This window comes from Bubalus bubalis, chromosome 12 (assembly GCF_019923935.1).
Source record: "Bubalus bubalis isolate 160015118507 breed Murrah chromosome 12, NDDB_SH_1, whole genome shotgun sequence".
NCBI classification, from domain to species: Eukaryota; Metazoa; Chordata; class Mammalia; order Artiodactyla; family Bovidae; genus Bubalus; species Bubalus bubalis.
Window position 1 is genome coordinate 98312354 of NC_059168.1, and position 19892 is coordinate 98332245.

Sequence of the window (19892 nt, forward strand, 5' to 3'; positions counted from 1 at the left end):
TTGTGACCGCAGCCCCGCGTGTGCTTCAGTGTGCCCAGTGGCTGCATGCCCCACATCCACGCTGCACGTGCCGCCAGCCAGCAAGGTTGCTGGGCCTTGGTGGGGGGAGGGCGGTGTATGCGTGTTGTTTGTGGGCATGTGTGTCAGCGTGTGCATGCGGGGCCGTGGGGCCTCACCGCATGTGTGTGCACGCCCGGGCGTGTGCGTATGCGTGTCCCCCAGCCCCAGGCCCCGCCCCATCCGTGCGTGTGAACTGCCATGTTGATTTCGTGCTGTCTTTCAGAATCACTATCAGTGACCCCTGAGGAGCGTCAGCCACGGTAGGTACAGGCCTCTCCGCCTGCTGCATGAACGGTGTGTCTGCCCCCTGCCGCACCAGCTCCGCACTGCAGGGCGCACCTGGGACCTCAGAGGCAGGACCCCCCTCCCTCCGTCTCCCTTCCGCAGCTCCAGACTTACTCTTTCCTCTTCCTGTCCTCGCTGCCAGCTGGCTCTCTCACCTCCCTTCTCAGCGAGCCTCGGGACTCAGTGCCGCCGCCCACGAGCTCCTTGGCAAGAGCCTGGGGAGGTCCCGGGTCAGGCTCCGCACCCAAGCTGGCAGCCCCCCGTGGTGCCCTCTGGAGCCGCCAGAAAGAGCTCAGAGCTCATGGTTCACGGTGTCAGGAGCAGGGAGCTTGGTGAGGGTGGTGTGTAGGGCTGGACTCAGGTGGCAGAGAGGCCTTGGAACCTCACCCTGGGGTGCCACACTCCTTCCCCGACCTGAGTGAGCCCTGCTGCCCGGACGGGCAGCCGGCTCCCAGCCTGGGAGCTCTTCAGACCATAAGAGCTTCAGGGCAGGGGCGGTCCAAGTCCCACCTCCTCAAGCATGCCAGCAGCTGAGCAGCAGTTGAGGGTGAAGGCTCTGACGGTCGAATGCTTTTGGAGGGCTCAGGTGTCCCATCCACACTGTCAGCCCAGAGCACACCTCACAGGCCAGGCAGGTCTCACAGCCCCTTCCCTGGCCTCCGTGGTCTCATCACTCCAGCGTCCTCCTCGGCCCCAGGTGGAGCATGCTAGGTAGCCCGCAGGCTCCCCCCAACCTGGACCTGTTGCTCCTAGAGGTGACCTACCCATTTCGGCCAAGGGGGTGACAGTGTCTGCGGACTTGGGCGAGTCGGCTTCTCCGAGTTCTGCCCCGGCTGGGCCCCCCCCAAACTCGCCCAGCGAACCACCTGCCGCTCTGCACCTGCGCTGACTCTCGCTCTTCTGCTTTTCCCCAGCAGGAAGGGCCCAGCCTCACCTACACGACCTGCGGTCCCCCGACCAGCCGAGGCTCCCCTCTTAGACTTATAAGCCTGTGGCCACTGGCATCCGGCCGCCTGCCCTCCCTGCCTCCCCAGGGTCCCTTCGGGGGACTCGCGGGCTTTCTGCCCACCCAGAGGGGCCTCTAGTGCTCCCTCCAGCCATGCTGTTAGCTTTAGCCTCCTGGTTCAGTATTCTTTTTTTTTCCTGTCTTTCTCCATCAGGCCTGGGGGCTGTTGCGTGGGGCTCAGGGTCCCACACCCTCTGAGGCTAGGGATGGCCCCAGGCCAGTGGGTTGAAAGACATGGGGGAGAAGATCAGAGAAGAGGGATGTCAGAGGGGCTGAGCACGTGTCTGGAGCTGTGGGTGCACTGCCTGGTGTTGTGTGAGAGAATAGCGTGAGTGGCGGGCTGGGGGCTGCCCCCAGCTTTACCCCAGGCCCCCATGAAGCTCTGGCCCCTGCCCATCTCCAGTTTCTTCCCTTCCACCTTCCCTTTCTCGTCTCTCTCCTCTCTTCCAGAACCCTTGCCCATGCCCTCGTCTCCCCCCGCCACCTCCAGGCTTGGCTGCCTTTGCCTTACCAGCTTTCTCCTGCTTTTCTCTCTTCCATTCTCTCTTTGCTTTCTCTCCAACTGCCAGCCGATCGGGTCAGGCAAGTCCATCCCGTCCTGAGAGCCCCAGGCCCCCCTTCGACCTCTAACCAGATTCCTCCTATTCCTCGGAGACCTCCCTTTCCAAGCCTGCCCGGACGGCTGTTCTGTGACTTGACAGTGGCTACCCAGCCCCAGAGCCTCCCCTCCACCTGTGACTTAGTCTGTTGTAGTGGTGAGCTGACACATCCAGGCGTGATGTTGGTGAAATTTTGTGCCCCTCTGTGGTCTTGCTCCTGCCCCGTTCTATAAATATCTATAAATACTCATATATATATATATATACAAACGTATCTATGGCCAAGCCTCGCCTCTGGCGTCGGGAATCAATCACCGTGCTGTCCTTGAGGAGTCTTGCAGCCCAACTACAAGGGAACACCTGTCACCCTGACATCCCCCTCCAAAGCGTGCCACCTCCAATGAGCCCCAGTGTCATGCCCAGCCTGTGGGCAGCCAGCCCCCCTCTGCCATCCTCCCATCCCAACCCCCTCCTCGAGCGTGGGGGTACTGTGCTGGCAGCTGTATGGTTCTCTGACTGCTACCAGTCTTGCTGTCTCTCAGCTGAGAATAAAACCCATTTCTGGACGATGGGGAACAGCATGTCCTCTGCAGCCTTGTGTTTGCTGTGGTGCTTTGGGGGAGGTAAAGGTTTCAACATTGGGGTGAGGGATTGGGGGGGCCCAGCTGTTGATACGATGCTTTAAGATGTTGGGGGGCAGGGAAAGCCCCATCCTTTCCGAGGCCTACTGGGAAAGCACCTGGAGTCAGCTGATCCTGCGAACCCTGCTCTGGCCACCAGGGGGCCCGGGAGGAGAGGCACGGGCCAGCCAGGCACTGTGGAGGGACAGGGTGATGGAATGGACAACACTTGAGCCGGAAGTCAGCACTTGGTGCTGTGGCTCTCTGCTTCCCCTCCCTGACATCAGATCCAGCTTCTGAGTCACTCCGCTATTAAGGCAGGACGGCCCCTGAGAGCCCCTTGGGAGTCCCCCTGGGGTCCCCCAGGCTTCACCAGGCAGCAGTGGGTGACAGGCCTCAAAAGATCTCAGCCCCGCTGGACGTGCCCAGACACCCTGGAGATCGGCACAACCAGAAGCCTGCGCTCTGTTGGAAGGACCTGCTCCCTGTTCAGTGCTCATGGCACAGACCCCATGCCCAGTGACATAAAAAAGGCACACACCAGGACAAGCAGTATGGCTAAATTCATTTATTCAGAAATAAAAAGTGAAACGAAACAGGAGTCGAATCACCCGGGCACAAACCCGTCCCCGCCCTCCACCTTCTCTCTCTACCCTATACTATTAATAAATAAGTTTCCCCAGCCCCAAATATTTAATAGAAGTTCCTCCCCATTCACCAGCTCCAACCTCTGCTGAGATACCGGGGTGCTGCCCTACCTCCAGAATATACAAAATGTTACACAGTTACAGTATAAACACTGGGGAGGGAGCCCACTCCGCCACCAGCTTATGTCCTTGCCTAGCCTCAATTTGCCCAACTGTCCCAAGGCCTGTGAGAGTGCTGCCCAGTTGTCAAGCTGGGCAAGGAGGGGGCACTTGGCCCCAAAGTGCCTCTGAATAGAGGATGGATGAGCCCCTCTGAAAGGACTGCTTGGTAGGGGTAAGGAGGCCACCAGGGAGCCCCTGCTCCCCAGGAAGGCCCGCCTCTTAAATAAACTGCCTCTAACTGAGCCTCTGGCTCTTTGTTTCTCTGGAACTAGTAACAGTCCAGATATCAAGACACAGCCCTGGCCAAGATGGCAAGGGGTCTGCACCTGTTTGTCTCCCCTCATTGGATGGGGGGCTTATACCCCTTTCTTCAAGGGTTTCAGCGTGCTATTCTAGGGATGAGGGGGGGCCAGGAAGGAGGGACGGGGAGGCAGGGACAGGTGGGGGCAAAGCCCCCAGGCCCCACGTCTGTAGTCTCTGCCTGCCGGTGTCAGGCCACTAGATCACCATGATCTTCACTTCGTCATTGTCATCAGCTCGGTAGAAGAAGGGGATGCAAGGGTTGCTGCCCAAGCCTGGGTGCTCCTGGGGGTTTTGGATCTCACGCAGCAGCTGCATGATCTGTTGCGCAGTGGGGTTCTCAGGGGTGGTCTGGCCCGGCAGGGTCCCCTGCTGGGGCTCCACATTGTCGGCGAGGCTCACCTCTTGGAGACCTTTGGGGAGAGAGGGCGGCAGAGCTTAGAGTGGTGTGCCAGCTCGCCCCTGCCTGCCCACCAGTCCCCCAAAGGTGCTACTCACCACCCTCATTGTCAGCAGTGCCGGGCTCCTGGCAGGTGTGGGGCGCTGTAGTGGTCTCACCAGCAGGGTTCTGGGCAGCCAGGAATTTGCCATACCATTCATTTCGTTCACTCACCAGGCATAAAACCAGTTCCTGGAGCTCCAACAGCTTCACCTGGAGGGAGAGGTACTCAGCAGCCCTGCCGCACCCCATCCTGGCTTGCAGAGACAGGCAGAAGGACCCCTACCTTCATCTCCTCCTTGTCCTGAGCCAGCCGGCTAATGTACTCCTCCTTCTCCTGATGCCGGGCCTTCAGCACCGCCCTCTGACTCTGATAGAGGGCGATATACTCTCCTGCGGGAGGCGGGGAGGGCAGACGGGCTCAGATGCGATGTGGCACTGCCCACATCCAGCCCCCGGCCCCCGCCCCGGGCCCGGCCTCCCCACTCACCTATAGTGTCCGTCTCTCCAGACAGCTGGATACAGCGATGCTCCAGCTCCTCCACCCGTTCCTTCAGATCCACTTTCTCCTGCATGAGCTCCGTAAAGCGGCCCTGAGGCCAGAAGGGCAGGGTCAGGGCTCAGCAGCGACCTGCCCACAGGGCCCCCCACCCTTCCTGGACCCCACTGGGGGGCAACTCACGCACCTGCAGCTTGTCCATGGCCACCTGGAGGGCCTGGTGGGCCTCCGCGGGCACACTGTCTCCCCCAGTCCTGGGGGCGGGGGCCTCTTTTTCCACCCCATCCTGGGCTGTGGCCGCCAGGTGACAGAGGCGCTGGCAGCGTAGCTTCTGCTCCTTCAGCTGCCTGCGTAGCCGGGCCTGCTCATCCTCAGCACTGGCCAAGGCCGAGTGGAAAAATTCCACCTGCGGGGGAGAGGGCACACATGCTTTTGTGGCAGACACGCAGGACCAGAGAGGGGTGGGCGGGCAGGCAGAGAGACACGGCCCTTCTTGGGGTCTCGGGGCGCACGCCTGTGGTTGGAGAATGACACACTGGCTGACCATGGCTCCCAGGGGAGGTTGGGGGATGACCAGAGATGGAGGGAGGAAACCGCAAAGGGTGTCTGAGAGGAACCGTTGGGGGTGGGGTGGGGTGGCGGTGGGGGGAATGAGACAGGCGAGGAGCGGGGAGGTCTGCTCACCAGGGCCTCTCGGCTCTCCAGCTCCTCCGGCACGCTCAGCTTAGGCCTCGGAGCCTCCTCATCCTGTTCCTCGCTCTCCAGTCCATCTCCTGTTGGGGACAGATAGAGGGTCTTCAGACCCCCCAATCACGGAGGCAGAGCAGGCCTGGAAGAAAGCTCGGAGCCCAGCTCTGCCCCCAACCTCACTCTGCAGCCCTGGGCCGGCCAGTGGCCTGGGGGAAGGGGACCCGCAGTCCCCGTGGCCTCATGTAACTCAGAAATGAACAACCACTCAGTGCCATGCTGCCAGACGTCCCCCTGCTCCTCGGGCCAGTGTCCTCCCTCCAGGCCTCCCCACTGACCTTCCCCAGGCACAGCCATGAGGGTCAGCTGGGCCTGAAGCTGCTGGTTCTGCTGGTTGGCAGCTTCCAGGCGCTCCTAAGGGGCCAGGGAAGAGAGTGAGGAGGGACACAGGCCGCAGGCCTTCCCTCTCAGGGGCCCAGTGCTCCGACGCCCTCACCTGGGTCTCCTGTAACTCCTGGCGGGCCACCTCCATCGCCACCTTGCCTTGGACTTCCTCGTGCTGCAGCCGGTCCATGAGCTGGGTCTGCAGCAGCACCTGCTTGTGCAGCGTCTCCTTATCCGAGGCCAGCTGCTGGCAGGCAGCCATGTGCAGCTGGTAGGCGGCCACATAATACTGCAGGTGGTTCAGGTACTCGTCCCGCTGCTGCTGCAGATCTTGAACCTCCTGGCCCTTTACCTCCACCTGCGGGCAGACCCCGGGGGGTGAGGGCAGGGGGTGGCTTGCTTCCACAGTCTGAGCCCCTGGGCCGGGGAGGCCGGGCCCAGACCCCTCGGTCGGAGACAGACACTGTGCAGGGCTTTGCCGGCTGCCTAGGCCCCGGCTTCCTCACCCAGAGCCCCGTGCCGCCTTCACCGAGCCTCACCCCTCATAGCAAGCTTCTTTCTATCTTAACTCGAGGCTGTGGATGAGTGGAAAAGCAGAACAGCTTTTCCAGCCAACAGCTGTGAGGTGCACACTTGAATGCCTGCGGCTTTCCCTGCAGGATTCTCCTTTAATCCCCAATGCTTCTAGGAGAAAAATACTAACTTCCTTTTAATATAAGGAAACTGAGCCTTAGAGATGCGAGGTTGGAATCCAGGGCTGAACCCAAGGAGCTAGCCACCGTATGTCTCTTTTCTCTGATTAGGGGCTTGATGCCTCTAGCAGGGACAAGGACCTACGGCATAGGGCTACCCAACTCTGAAAGTCAGAGGCCAGGGGGTAATCAGTCACAGGCTCTGAAGGACCCCAGGGTCACCTGTTCTGGCTGCCACCCACCCACCTGTCTGGGGGTGCCTGTCTCCTAGCCCTTCCTTTGGGGGCAGGGGTTACCGTCTCCTTCAGCTCCCCCAGCTTCTCCTGCAGCTGGCCCAGCTTCTTGGCCAGCTCCTTCTTGACGTGCTGCTCAGACTGTAGTGCACTGGTAACCTCCATGTTCTCATTGGACTGCACAGAGAGAAGGGCAGTGAGTGGCCACCCTACGCAGCTGGAGACTCCAGAACCTGGTGTCCACAGGGGAAGTGGAAGTGTGGAGCTCACAGAGCTCAGGTAAGTGTGGAGCCAGGTAGGAAAGATCACCCACCTTCACACCCTCCCACGTCCCTCCAAGCGGGGCTTTCTGGCTCCCAGGGTGCCTTTGTGGGCACCAGTCATGAAAGGTCCATAGCACCCATTTTACAGGTGGGAAAACCAAGGCCGCCAGAGGGGTTAAGTGTCTCACCCCACCCCTAAAGGGCTTGGCTAGGGAGGAGAGAGGGCTGGGCAGGCGGGGCTGCGCACCAGCCTGACGAATCCGTTCTGCAGCTCGGCCAGCTGCTCCTTGAGCTCGCGGTTCTGGGAGAGCGCACGGCTGATGGTGGTGCGGTCGCTCTGCATGCTCTCCAGAATCTGCTTGCGCTCCTCCGCCTGCTCCCCCCAGCACTCGGCCTCCCGCTCCAGCTCCAGCAGCCGCTGCTCCTGCTCCTGATTCAGGTGACTCAGACTTTCGTTATCCTTCACCTGCGCCTGCAGCTGCCCAGCCAGGCTCTCTAGTTCCTTCTGGAGCCGCTCAGTCTCCGCCTGAAGCCGCTGTTCTGCCTCCGAGGGCCCTGCCGGGGGCTCCTGGGGCGGGGGCGCAGCTGAGGAAGGGAGCACACCATCAGGGTCTCTTGGCTGGGCCACGTCCAAAGCACCCTCTTCGGGGTCCACAGCTCCTAACTCGGCCTCCTTGCCCCCAATCTTGGCTTCCTGGCTCAATCTTTCAAGACACGTTCAGAGCTCTTTATGCTTCAGACCACAGTGGGCACACTTCACCCCTTTTTTTGCAGATGGGGACACTGAGGCTCAGAGAAGTTGCAAGCCTTGCCAACTGCTGGTACGGATCTCTTTCCCTGGGCCATGATGCCCTTCCATCCACCCACATCCAATCTCGGCCACCCTCACCAGCCCCAACACCGGCCTCCATCCCCAGGTCCCTGGGGCCCAGCTCACCAATCTGGTTCCTCAGTTCGGCCAAGCTGGTCTCCAGCTCCTGAGCCTGACACACGCTGTGCTCCTTTTCTTCCTTCAACTTGCTCATCTGCTCAAAGCACCAAGATGGGGGCAGGGGCGCACATGGAAGGAGAGGTCAAGTAAGGGCTGGGTGACCGTACCCCTGTCCACCCCCACCTCCAGATACACACATCCACCTCCAGCTATGCACAGCAAATGACATGATGCCCAGGAAGACCAAGTGACCTATCCAAGGTCGGGGGGGGGGGGGGGGGGGCGGGAATTGAAGGTCACACCTCACCTGTCCCAACACCTGCTGCATCTTCTGCTGCCATATGGCATTCTCCTCCTTCAGATTTGTCACATACTGGTCTCTCTCTGCCTGCAGCTGCTTCAGCGAATCCTTCAGCTGCGAGAGGGGTGCAGAAGTTAGCAGGGGCTGTCACGGGGGGGCCTCACCTGCTCATGGTCACCTGGGGACTCCTGTACCCCTCCGTGTGTAAAGCCTCACCTGCTCCACGTGGGTCTCCAGCTGTGCCCTCTCCTCCAGGGCCTGCTGTAACTGCTGGCTGCTATCAGGGGCAGGTTGACTAGAAAACTAGATGGTGAAAAACAAGGTTAGATCGGGGGGCCCAGGCTGATCCATGCAACGCCCACCCCCAAAAGGTCAACATACAACTCAGGGTTATCCTTAATATTGTTAGTACCATGTCTACTTTATTTTCACTAAAAAATAGCTTTATTTTCACTAAATACTCAATGTGAGCAATTCTGATAGTAAGTGTTCAAAGTTCTCCCAACCTCCCCAATCCAGTGTGTATCCTTCTTGACCCTTTTCCACAGGTATGCAAACATGCTTCATTGATGCATAGTGCCAGGGATAGTATCATATATGGTTCTGCAACTTAATTTCACTTTGCTAAAAACAAGATAACTTTAAGTTTTTATAATGGTTACACAGTACTCCAATATATGAACGTGTCATACCCTTACAGGTGGCAGGAAGGCAGAAATTTGCTGGGCATGCCAAAACAATGAAGAAGAAACTGACCTGGGCACTCTGTCTACCTGGAGGCTTGGCATCCAAGAGGAAGGAAGCAGAAACTCACGGGCTGGCCTTACAACTATTGGTTTGGTCAGAAAGTTTGTTCAGGTTTTTCCATGCAATGTTATGGAAAAACTCGAAGGACCTTTTTGGCCAACCCAATATCATCCATAAAACAACGGTTTTCAATTAGGATGCTTTAAAAAAATATATATATAAACAAATAAGCCATATCAGATTCCTGAGATCTGGGCAAGGTCCCACTTTTTCTCTTGTCTCTAGAGAAGTCTATGGCAGAACCAGAACAAGGATCCAAACTTTCTGGTTCCTGGTTGGAGGGCACCACAATGACCCCGAGAGGCCCTGGCCCTGCCAGGTGGGTCTCCCACACCCCAGGGCTTCAGCCCCACCTGCTGCAACAGCAGCTCCGACATCTCCAGCTTCTTCTGTAGCTCCTCCATGCCCAGCTGCATGGCTGACTTCTCTATCACCAGGAGCCGCAGCTTCTCCTCCAGCTCTGAGTTGTGCTGCTTCAGGTCCTCGTTGTTCTTACTGTGGCCAGAGGCGAGGGAGAGAGGTGTGAGTACTGAACAGAGAGGAACGCTCCCGTGATCCACCCACTACTCCTGCCATAAAAGTCGCTTTGGAAGGGACCCCAGCACCAGAAGTCTCAAGTGGCAGCCCAGAGAGAAGACACAAGCTGCCTGAGGCCATAGCAGGGGTTAGGGGCATGGCTGACCGACAGCCTGGCTCTGCACACGTCCAAACATGTACCCTCTTTCTCACCCCACTCCCTTGGATCTCCCCTACTTCCCAGTCCCTCCCATCACCCCCCATCCTACTTGTTCTTGTATAATTCCAGCTTGAGGGCATCTCGCTCTCTGGTTAATTCTTTGTTGTACTGCGAACACAGAAAGGCAAGGTCAAGAGAAGGCAGGCGGAAAATGCAGACCAACAACAGCAACAGAACAACTCCCAGCAACACGTCCTCACCTGGTGTGAGGCTTTACGTTTTTTCAAAGCACATCCAAGCTCATGCTCTCCTGTGGTTTTAGTAAGAACTTGGGAAGGTTGGAAGAGGCAGGTGGGGCAGTCTGACTCTGGGCTGGCCACCGTTCTCACTGTTAGCAGCATCACATCTGAACCTTTTCTGAACACTTTCTTAGCCAACGTTCCCATTTCCAACTCACAATCACCGTGGGAGGCAGCTACTATCTCCATTTTATCGGTGAATGTGGAATATTAGAGGTTAAGGGGCTCGCCTAAAATCACTTAGACCTGGGATTCTTCAACCTTGTTTTCTGCCCTGGGGTTGGGAATGACTATGAGGGATGGATTAAATTGCATTGTAATCTTTTGTTCATTTTTTGAATGGATGGGACACTCACATAACCCCAAACTCAGAAGGTACAAAAGTGACAGGTCTCTAAGCTACCCTATTCCTCTCCCTTGGGCTTTCTGAAAATATTTATTTATTTGGCTGCGCTGGGTCTTAGTGGCAGCATGTGGGATCTAGTTCCCCCCTGCACTGGGAGCACAGTCTTAGCCTGTGGACCACCAGGGAAGTCCCTTCCTTGGGTTTTATATGAGTGCTTTCCAACATGTCATATATATTACACACATGTACTTCTCCCTTTTTAGTGTGGTCATGGACTAAAAATACTGATCTGAACCTTCACAGCCTGAACACCCAGCACCTGAGCCAGAGCCCATGTAGTTAAAGGCAGGGCTGGCTGGCACTCAGGCTCTGGGCTCATCTAGTGCTCGCTCTAGGTGGCACTCCCCCACCCCTCACCACAACTCGCCCACGGCAACCAACTCGTGTCCAGATCGCATTTCACAACCACCGAACTCTAAAGCAGCAAGAAACGGACAGTGCTGCCGTCTGGGCAGCCAGTCATTCCATCCTGCCGCAGAGACCTTTAGGCTCACAACCCTTCCACATGACCTCCAGGGGATGGGCAGGCTGCTGGGCTCACCCTGTCGGCCTGCTTCTGCTGCGTGGAGACGGCAGACAGCGTCCGCTCCAGCTCTCCTATGCGCTGCCTGGAAGACTGCAGGCGGTTAGCAAGATCCTCTGACTCCCCTAAAATGACAGCAGAGAGGGGAAGTCCAGAGAAGGAATCCCACCAAAGGCCTAGCCAGCCCAGGGGTAAAAGGGTGCCTAGATTCCCACCTGCTTTCTGCCTGGCTGCCTGCTGGGTGTGAGCCAGAGCTGTCTGTAACTCCGTCTTCTCTGACACCAAAATTCCAATAGTCTGAATGTGGACCTTTGGGAGAAAGGCCAAACGAGTGCTGAGAATGTGGAAAAGCAATGTTTCCTGGGGGCCACAAGGGACCCTGGAAGAGTCCGCTCACCTGGAGCTGTTCTCTCAGAGCCCCTTGTTCCTTTGCGAGCTTCTGCTCAAATTCCTTCTTTTCCTGCAGAAAGAGAGAAGAAACAACTCTTACTGGGAGGAGGCAAAAGTGAACGAGAAAAGGACATGTGCCCCGCCCGGGGATGCCACCACAGGCCCAGGACAGGCCTACCAATGAGAACAGATAACTGGCACCCCGGGAGTGGAAGACGGGCGAGGAGGGAAAGGGGGAAGCCCCCTATTCCTCCAGGCTGTAAGCAGCCAAGAGGAGAATGGTCCTCTACATCTGAATCCTCCCCCAAACCCATCAGCCATGGATTGTTTAGTCGCTAAGTCATGTCTGACTCTTTTGCGACCCCATGGACTGTAGCCCAAAAGGCTTCCTCTGTCCATGGGATTTCCCAGACAAGAACACTGGAGTGGGTTGCCATCTCCTTCTCCAGGGGATCTTCCTGACCCAGGGATTGAATCCTCATCTCCTGCATTGGCAGGTGGATTCTTTACCACTGAGCCACCAGGGAAGCCCCATTCGCCATGGAAGAAACAAAAAAATCGCATTACTTTTTCCAGCTGATCCAAAGTTTCCTGGTTCTCTTGTTTCTGCGGGGAGAGGCAAAGGAAGGTGACTGAGGTTGTCCTCCTCCCCCATGATCCTCAGACCAAGGAGGAGGGGCCACAGGCGGGGGCCAGGAAGGGGTTAGAAAGGGAGGGTTCACGGGGACATGAATGAACAAACGCTTCTCAAGCTAAGAGACTTTGAGCCTTGGCAGGTTTTGCTCATGGCTACAGCAGCAAGAGTCTGGATCTGATTCCCTTGAAGGGACAATGACATAAACCTCTAGAGATGGAGTCTGAGAAGGTGAAGACCACCCTCTCTGCCAGCTCGCATTCAAGGAATGTTTGCTGAGCAAACACACCACAGGCCAGGTTCTGTTCTTAACACCGATATGACATGAATGAAAAGGACCTTGAAATCTTTTTTTGAGCTTAAAAGAGACCTTGGACACCCTCTGATTCTACCTCCTCAGGAAATTAAAGGCCAAGGAGGAGAGGTGACTTGTCCAAGGTTGAAGTGGGAACATATCAGGGGCCGGGTCAGGGCTGGAACACACCAGTCAAGCTAGTGCCTCCCCTACAGGCAACAGACCCATGGCAAGGTGGGGAGGACTCAAGCAGAGGTGCCTGGAGAACAGAGTAGGCAAGGATGGCAGCCACAGAGAGAGCCATGCTGCATGCCATGCTCCGGGGTCCCTCCAGCTGAGACCTAGGCCCCCCAGCACCCCCTTCTCCCTTGGCACCAGGGATCCCCAGCCCCTTTCTTCAAGAGCCCCAGGGTGAGACCGGAGCCCCATATTGGCAGCATGGATCAGGGGACAACACCGGACTCTTACCAATTCCTCTATCTTGCTACTGAGTTGTTTGTTTGTTAGATTGCTGGAGTCCAGGGCTACTGATAGTTCTTGGTACCGGCTCTGAGGCGCATGCAGAGAGGAGGAGGAGGAGGAGGTGGAGGGGTGGGGGAGAGGTAGAGAGAGCAATCATTAGGGTTGGGGGGTGTCTGGGCTGTCTCAGCTGGGTGGGGCACCCAGCCCCCGCCATGGGAGGAGGTGGGGGCAGGGCTGGCCTGCAGGGTCACTGGGCCACAGTGCAGGCCCACTTACCTCCAGATTCTTTATATTAGCAGGAGATGCTAGGCCCTCCCCATTGATGTAAGATGAAGACTAGGAGAGACGAAAGGGCTCACATGGAGATGTTCTCTGACCTCCTCCAGCACCTTGCCTTCCCCATCAACTGGCAACATTTCCTCTTCCTCCTAACTTGCCTCCTGCCCCTTAATCCCTCCCTGTGCCAATTTCTCCTGGTTCTTAGTTCCCCCTTGTCCCTCCCCTCCCAAAGAGCTCTCATCTGCAGGATCAAACGATGTAACCAATCTCATCATCCAACCCCTTCCTTTGCATGGCTTCAACGAGGAGACTCAGAGAAGTAATGATCAGCTAAACATTATCCAGCCAAGCTGCCCAGTCCCAGGATCTTCCCTTCCTCTGGGGAGTCTCTGCCTCAGTTTCTTTCTAGCATATTTTCCCTCCTACTCTAACCCATGCCAAGCTCCAGTTTTTGGGTACCTCGGACACAAGACCGTTGAGCTGCTGAGACAGCTGTCGCAGGCTCTCGGTGGATGAAAAGGATCTGGGGATGAACACAGCAGTCAGGGGTGCAGGAGGCTCGATGGGAAAGAGGGGGTCATGGGGCAGTGACCTAGGGACCGCTGCCCTCGTGGGAGACACTCACGTGCTTTCGTCAATGGGACCAGAACTGTTGTCGGCATCATGGTTCTGTTTGGGAAGAAACACAGGAATTGGTCATTCAGTTTTTAGTAGGAACCACCCACAGGCACCAAGCTCATTCCAACCACCTTCCATCTCCCTGAAGCTTAAGGGGAGTCTGGTTTTGGGCTCCCCCATCCCAGTCCTCAGGAAGGGCACCTGGCTCACAGAGCCAAGATACCTGGAAAAAAAGGACGAAGTCCGCAGGAGGTCCAGTCCTCTGGGAAATAGGAGGGGGGCGAACACAGAGCTGGCCAAGGGGGAAGAGGCACAAACCTGAGTTGATGCCATGCTAGTGACACGGGGGGGACTAGCACTGGGGGAAGGGACACCGCCAGGCGACACGGTGTCATCAGCAGACGGTGTAACAGGAGCGGCGCGGTCTTTGGGCGCCTGTCACAGAACAGAGCAGGGGGTTAGGGGGCCGTGCAGGGCAAAGAGCGCCTCGCTGTCATGAGTGCAGGGGTGCAGAGCGGGCAGGACCGGTGTTGTGCAGTCGTGACAGTCACACGTGCGGAGAGCCACGCGGGGGTGTGGCTACGGCTCGCCTAGAACTCGGGCCATTCTGCCGCCTTCTGGGCCAAGGCTCAGGGCGAGGGCCATGAGGCCCGCTTCCTGAACATGGGGCATCATCCTCTGTGGAGCTCAGTCAGAGGCAGGGCCAGGCTGCCCTGTGGCAGCCGCAGCAGGTAAGAGGAAGGTGCGCCGGGTCAGGGAGAGGCAGACACTGCTTTTCCAGAGGGTCAGTCTGTGCCAGAGTGACCCTCCCCAGGGACCCTGCTGGGCAGAACGTGGCAGTGATAAAGGAAGAGAGCACCTGCCTCCTCCTCCTTGCTCTCCCTTCCATCCCTCCTCCCAACCACTGGGTGTGTCCTCGAGTCATGCCTTTTTTGGGAAAGAAGCCGCCAAACAAGAAGGCTCCTCCTGCTCCTGGAGGTGGAAAGAAAACTGGCCACTACCCCACCCCAAGCTCCTAGCTCCTAAACACCTACCCAACCGAGAACAGCTGAAAACCAGAGAGAAGACATCTACTCTTGGCCTCCTAGAGAAGAATCGTGGGTTTGAGGACCAGGGGCCACAGAGAAGTTCCCTCTTCCCCCACCCAGGTGGTTCCACCTGCTTGACCAGAGCCCCACTCAGCCTCTCTCCAGGCTCAGGCCTGACTGACACTGAGTCCAAGTTTCTGGCTCCTGAGAGCTAACGTTCAACAGGTGAGACTGAAGAAGACTGACCAGCTGAAGCTTGACCAGGGAAGAGCGCCAAGCAGCCAAGGCCTGGCCAGCCAAGGTGGATCTGGAAGGGAGAGGCTGCACCTCTCCTGAGGGAAAAGGCAGCCTACTCTCTGGATGCCGCAGCCCTGGCCTCTGAAAACTCAAATCTACTGCCCGCTTTAGAGCAAGCGCCACAGAGCCTGGGGAGCTGAAGAAGAATCAAACTGTCGGCATGGTAACTGTCCACACTGCGACCTCTGACCCCAGAACCTGGTGTTGCCTTGCCAACCTGTACTCCTGAATCTAATGGGTAAGAGTAGGGGTTCTGCAGCTGGCGAGGTGTGAGACTTCGGGGGTGGGGGGAGCACACTCTTAGCCATGGGCCCTGGGGAGCCCTGGGTCCCTCCTGGCATCTTGGCACCCAGGGATCCCTAGCATTAGAAACAAGAGAGCTCAGAAGGGGAAAAAAGGACTTGTCTGAAGACTGAAATATACAGAATATGACAATTTAGTGAACAACCAAGTTACTTCATAATTTTGAATCATAAAACTAAGTATGGAATTTCAAAAAACATTGTCCACTCCCCTCAAATGTCCTATTCCATTAAAAAAGAAAAAAAAAAAACACTTTTTTCTATCCATTATTCCTCATTTCTGGAAATGTCATCAGCTCTGCCTAGGATACTGTAATCACAGGCCTAGTTTTTTTTTTTTTTTTACTAGAGTAGAAAACTTAAGTGGGAAATGGTTACTGATATAAGAGAGGATTTTAAAACAACAAGAAAGGGAACTTCCCTGGTGGTCCAGTGGTTAAGACTCCATGCCTCCAATGCAAAGGACATGGGTTCAATAATCCCTGGTTGGGAACTAAGATCCCACAAGCTGTGCAGTGCAGCAAAAAAAAAGTATGACAAATAAAACACAAAGGGAACGTGGGGTTATGGGTCTTCATTTCCAGGACAGACGGATGCAGGCCAGGGCTTCGGGACTCCTGGAGGCCCATGTTCCCTCCCGAGGCCTCCCAGCATCTCCTCTGAGAGCCAACAGGGTGAGTCACAGCACCTGGACAGACCTGAGTGACTGGGTGTGAGCAGGCCTGATGACTGAAGACTCGCTCACCCCAGCCACCAGGGCCCTGGCCCCACCCCTCTCCCCCTGCCCATCTCCAGCAGGACCTGGCCCCCTTCCAGTCCTACTCCTCTGGCCTGGGAGATGTTCCCTGAGGAAGTTAATTAAGGAGGAAGTGCCAACATCATGTCTGGAGAAGGTCATCTCCTAGTCCACGTGCATCCCAGGCTCCCCTTCTTTCCGGAAAGTACTCTGTGAGATCATAGTCCTGGCGGTTACCTGTGACCACACCCTCTGCCTGGGTCCCCTACTCGCAATATGGATGAATGCTCCCCACTTCTAATCCTCAAACCAGCTTCAAATGCCACCCTCTCCAGCCTGGAATCCATTTAGAATGAACCTCTGCCTCCGTTGAGCATCTGGAATGCCGCCACGTCCTGGCTTGCTTCTTTCACCTGTTTTCTCCAGCACCTAGCACTAGCTGTCTGCTTTCAATGGCCCACTGAATACAGTTGTGTCCAGTGGATTTTTAAAAGAGAACAGGGGCAGAATGTCTTGATCACTCATGTGTTTGGGGAACCTCACATCCCTTACAGTGAGTTCTATTGAAAAAATAACCTCAATCCTTGTAACTATTATAAAGTAAGCTCCTTTTCTCTTAACCCTACATTCCCTACTGCCAAACCAAAAGGAACTGAGGAACTAAAAAAAAAAAATCACAAACTGCTTTGTGGTCTACTGGTCTTTTGGGGACAGATGCCCAGGGGGCAAGACTTGAAGGTATGGTTTTATTTAACCTCTACTAGTCTGAGAACACCACCGGGCATTCAAACTGAAGGCTCAAAGAGCCCTAATCCCACACACCTGCTCCAGAAACTATTCCCAAGTTACCTTTAACCTCCAAGGAGCATCTCACCTTCTCCAAGATGATAAAAGATGGTGGGGGCAGGGTAGGGGGGAGGCAAGGGGAAGAACCCAATCAACCAAGCAGGTGAAAAAGCAGACATGAACAGGCCAAGGGTTAATGACAGCAACATAAAATAAGCCAGAGACAAAGTCTCCCCCACAACAAAGACGCCTCAGGGCATGCAGAGCTGGGAGGGAGCAAGCCAGAGAGGGGGTCTTGGCACTGCCTCACCTTCCACTTGTCCAATGGGGGGATCGCTACCCCATTGGAGCGGTTAAGGTCGGACACCAGCACCTCCAGAATGTCCTGAATCTACAGGAGGCGAAAAGGGAAAAACAAGGGCAGGGGAGAAAGAGAAAAGTGGCTTAGAGAGGCAAGAGAGTCAAGGAAGGAAGGAAGACACTGGGTTGGGGCAATGGAATGCCGGAGAAGAGAGAAAGGGGTCAAAAGGGATCAATACCGGCCTGGGTCATTTTTCCAAGTAGCCACTTGCTGCCTTGCCAAAGGCAGAAATCAAGGGAAACAAACAGATGGAAAAGTCCCCTGAACCATGCAGTCACATAGCTCCTCAGATGAACAATGCAGCTCTTAAAAGCTTCTTAGACCATCAGGCCTAGACTCTTAAAAACCAGACTTCAGAAAAAGGGTCCACTTGAACAAAGTGGGGGGAGAGGGGCTACAGCTAAAAAATAAGCTTGAAAGACAACAATCTGATCCACCAGTATCATTTTACAGATGAGGAAACTGAGGCCCAGGGGAGGAAGTGATTTTCCCAGGGCCACCCAGCAAGCTGGTGGCAAAGATTGTCTTAAAACTCAGATGGTCTCCTAATCCAAGTGCCTGAGGCCGTCTCCTCAACACACTCCGGGGCTCTACTGGGGCCTCTAAATGGAAAGTCTGAGGGCAAGCAGCTGTTTTCACTGCCTGGCTTTCCCCATGAGGCTGGGGAAGATCACCAGAGCAGTTAAGTCAACTAGCAACTACGCTTTATTGAAAGTTTACTCTGCACCAGGCCCTATTTTAGGGGATTATTATAAAAACGACGACAATCTCATTTCAACTTCCTTGGTGTAAGACAGTATTACCCCAATTTTACTAATGTGGAAACAGAGATCTAACGAGCTTAAACAATTTGCCCAAAACCATATCCCTTGCAGAGGGAGAGGGAGAATTCAAACCCAAACTTCTTGGCCAATATCTGACATTTCTTCCACAATCTTAACCACTACCCTCTACTGTTGCCCCTTGAGAGCCTCATCCCCGGAAGGCAGTCAGGCAAGACTCACATCCTCAGGTGACGGACAATCACCAGAAGTGGTTGTCTCAGGGCTACTGCCATTCTTGATCTTTCTTTTTTTCTTAGCTCCTGCAGGAACACCCGGGCTGTTCTTCTGCTGATACTCCCTTAACTGTAAAAAGGAAAAGCAGTGAGGCTCATGAGAACTATACGCCCCCTGGATTCACATCCTACTTTGCAAAGTTTACAAAATACTCTTCGCCTTCTGATTTAACGCCCCAACAACCCTCCAAGGGCTGTCATCCTCAATGACTTGAAATGGACTGATGTTGTGGCTAGGAGCAAAAGGTGGCAATAAAAGGCAACAATGGAATTTAAACTCAGCCTTCTGACTCTGAGTTCTGGGATTACAACATCAATCCGCAGCTGCTAGGGGGCAAAATCAGCAGCAGAAGAGGAAAAGTAAACATTTAATCAGGCATCAGGGTCCCTTCTTCCATCTCTATTAGAGCTGCACACCAGTACATCTCAAAATTTTACATCAATGTATCGTAATGGCAGAAGGTAGAGAAGACACACACCCCTAGTGAATCTGGGAACGTAACAGAAAGAGGACAACCCAAACACATTTCAGAGAGAAGTCCATTATAATCATCCAGATCTATGCAAATGTCATCCCTAAGTATACTGAGTATAAAAGGCTTTTTCTCTCTCAAGAAAATCAAGCAAAACTGACCCATCAGTCCCATATTTATCCTGTGGCACTTGGGCTGCCCCACGTTGAGGTGATGACTTGTGAAAGATTCCCAGTTGTGAAGTTCAGGTTCCCTGGATGTGCTCCTCAGAGGAGCACTGAATGCTGAGTGACGGGCCCTCTGGTCTCAGAATCACAGAAAATTACAATGTGAAGTAAAAACTTCCGATTAAAAATGTGAAAGTCTCTCTGGATAGAGAGACCTGGGAGAAAACCAAACTAAACCAAACACCTCCCATGGCCACCCAGAGATACTGTCAATGTCTGGAGATCACTGGGGGAAGTGTAGGCTTTTTACACTATCAGCATCAAACGATGGGGGAACAAATCTAGAGGTGAGGGAGCCTGAAACCCAGGTCCCTCTGAAACCTAGGTCCCATAGCCCCCCGAGTCCCCTTTTTCAAGCTGCTGCCACGACCCAGAGAGACTGGAAAGGATGTGAACACAGTGGGAACTGGGTGGTAAAATTTAACACCGAGTTTTCTAGGCATTAATGACAGTTCCGAGGGGCATTATGACGTAGCCACATGGCACTCATCCCTAGCAACGTCCGAGTAGCCGCTCCGCGTTGAGGGGAGGGGGGCGGTTGGTGGGGGGAAAATGCAAAGGCCAGGACCGAGGTTTGCGGATTCCGGGAGTTAGGGAGACCAGGGAGCTGCGGAGGTCCGGTTCTGGGCGACAGGAGACGAAGGCCAAGCCTGGTGTGGGAAGCCATAGGGGTCACCGGCCCAAAGTCACCTGGGGGTGACGAGTGAAGGCGGCGGAGACTGGGCAGCCGGGGGGTGGAGAGGTGGGGGGGGCGGGACTGGCTGCGAAGACTTTGTTGGTCGGGGGGGCGCCAAGGGGCGCCGAGGGGCTCACCCCGTGTGCCTTGGAGGCAGCACAGAAACTCTGGCCATGGCCCGGCATTCGGAGGGGTCAGGGAGCCGCGAGCCCGCACATTTTTACCTTTTTCTTGGCCGCAGCCAATTTGCTCTGTCGGGTTTCTTCCGACATCCCGGGACGGGGCGGGGGAAGGGGGGGCCACATCAGCACGATCCCGTCAACCTCTGCGGAATCGCTTCCGGCAGCCACCGCGCCGCGGTGCCACTCAGCCAAGAGAAGGCGGTACCGGGGCGGTGCTAGGAGGCCGCGGCGTACGGGGGTGGCCTCAATTCTCTAGCCCCATTGGATAAT

The 19892-nt window shown here is 55.7% G+C and overlaps 2 protein-coding genes across 31 annotated transcripts in view; one reads left to right on the forward strand and one right to left on the reverse strand.

Moving 5' to 3' along the window:
* DNM1 (dynamin 1) overlaps positions 1 to 9224 on the forward strand; it is a 50214-nt gene extending 40990 nt beyond the window's left edge. For 5 of the 25 annotated variants that reach the window (XM_006065380.4, XM_025261744.3, XM_006065376.4 and 2 more), the window contains one exon: positions 1260 to 2542. In XM_006065380.4, the coding sequence (XP_006065442.2) occupies positions 1260 to 1332 (73 nt within the window). In that variant the 3' untranslated portion in view covers positions 1333 to 2542. Of the gene's footprint in view, positions 1 to 283; positions 321 to 1259; positions 2543 to 6798; positions 6893 to 8808 lie in introns of those variants that run through there. The other 20 variants (XM_025261741.3, XM_025261743.3, XR_006543639.2 and 17 more) reach the window with 9 other exon arrangements.
* On the reverse strand, positions 3124 to 19823 carry GOLGA2 (golgin A2). Of its 6 annotated transcripts, XM_006065391.4 has the most exons (27): positions 19665 to 19823; positions 18012 to 18134; positions 16957 to 17037; positions 13816 to 13932; positions 13505 to 13548; positions 13339 to 13402; positions 12877 to 12936; positions 12607 to 12687; positions 11777 to 11815; positions 11217 to 11279; positions 11035 to 11128; positions 10838 to 10944; positions 9701 to 9759; positions 9269 to 9410; positions 8325 to 8411; positions 8115 to 8222; positions 7814 to 7901; positions 7124 to 7461; positions 6677 to 6790; positions 5801 to 6046; positions 5643 to 5718; positions 5302 to 5390; positions 4805 to 5023; positions 4609 to 4711; positions 4405 to 4511; positions 4178 to 4331; positions 3124 to 4092 (listed from the first exon to the last, which is right to left on the reverse strand). In XM_006065391.4, exons 1-27 carry the CDS (start codon positions 19743 to 19745, stop codon positions 3878 to 3880), a joined length of 3099 nt encoding a protein of 1032 aa, XP_006065453.2. In that variant the 5' UTR covers positions 19746 to 19823; the 3' UTR covers positions 3124 to 3877. The 6 variants fall into 6 exon arrangements, with proteins under 6 accessions (XP_006065453.2, XP_006065455.2, XP_006065456.2 ...); XM_006065393.4 differs by lacking the exon at positions 16957 to 17037; XM_006065394.4 differs by lacking the exon at positions 12607 to 12687.
* Positions 19824 to 19892: the final 69 nt, after the last annotated feature.

What these genes read in the sequence shown, in the direction of transcription:
- GOLGA2 (XM_006065391.4), bottom strand. Translation starts at nt 19,745, where the DNA reads ATGTGGCCCCCCCTTCCCCCGCCCCGTCCCGGGATGTCGGAAGAAACC. An exon ending in ATTGTCCGTCACCTGAGGAT is followed by an intron (nt 17,038 to 18,011) that starts GTGAGTCTTGCC and finishes CGCCTCCTGTAG; the next exon opens with ATTCAGGACATTCTGGAGGT. An exon ending in CTCTGAGAGAACAGCTCCAG is followed by an intron (nt 11,129 to 11,216) that starts GTGAGCGGACTC and finishes TTTCTCCCAAAG; the next exon opens with GTCCACATTCAGACTATTGG.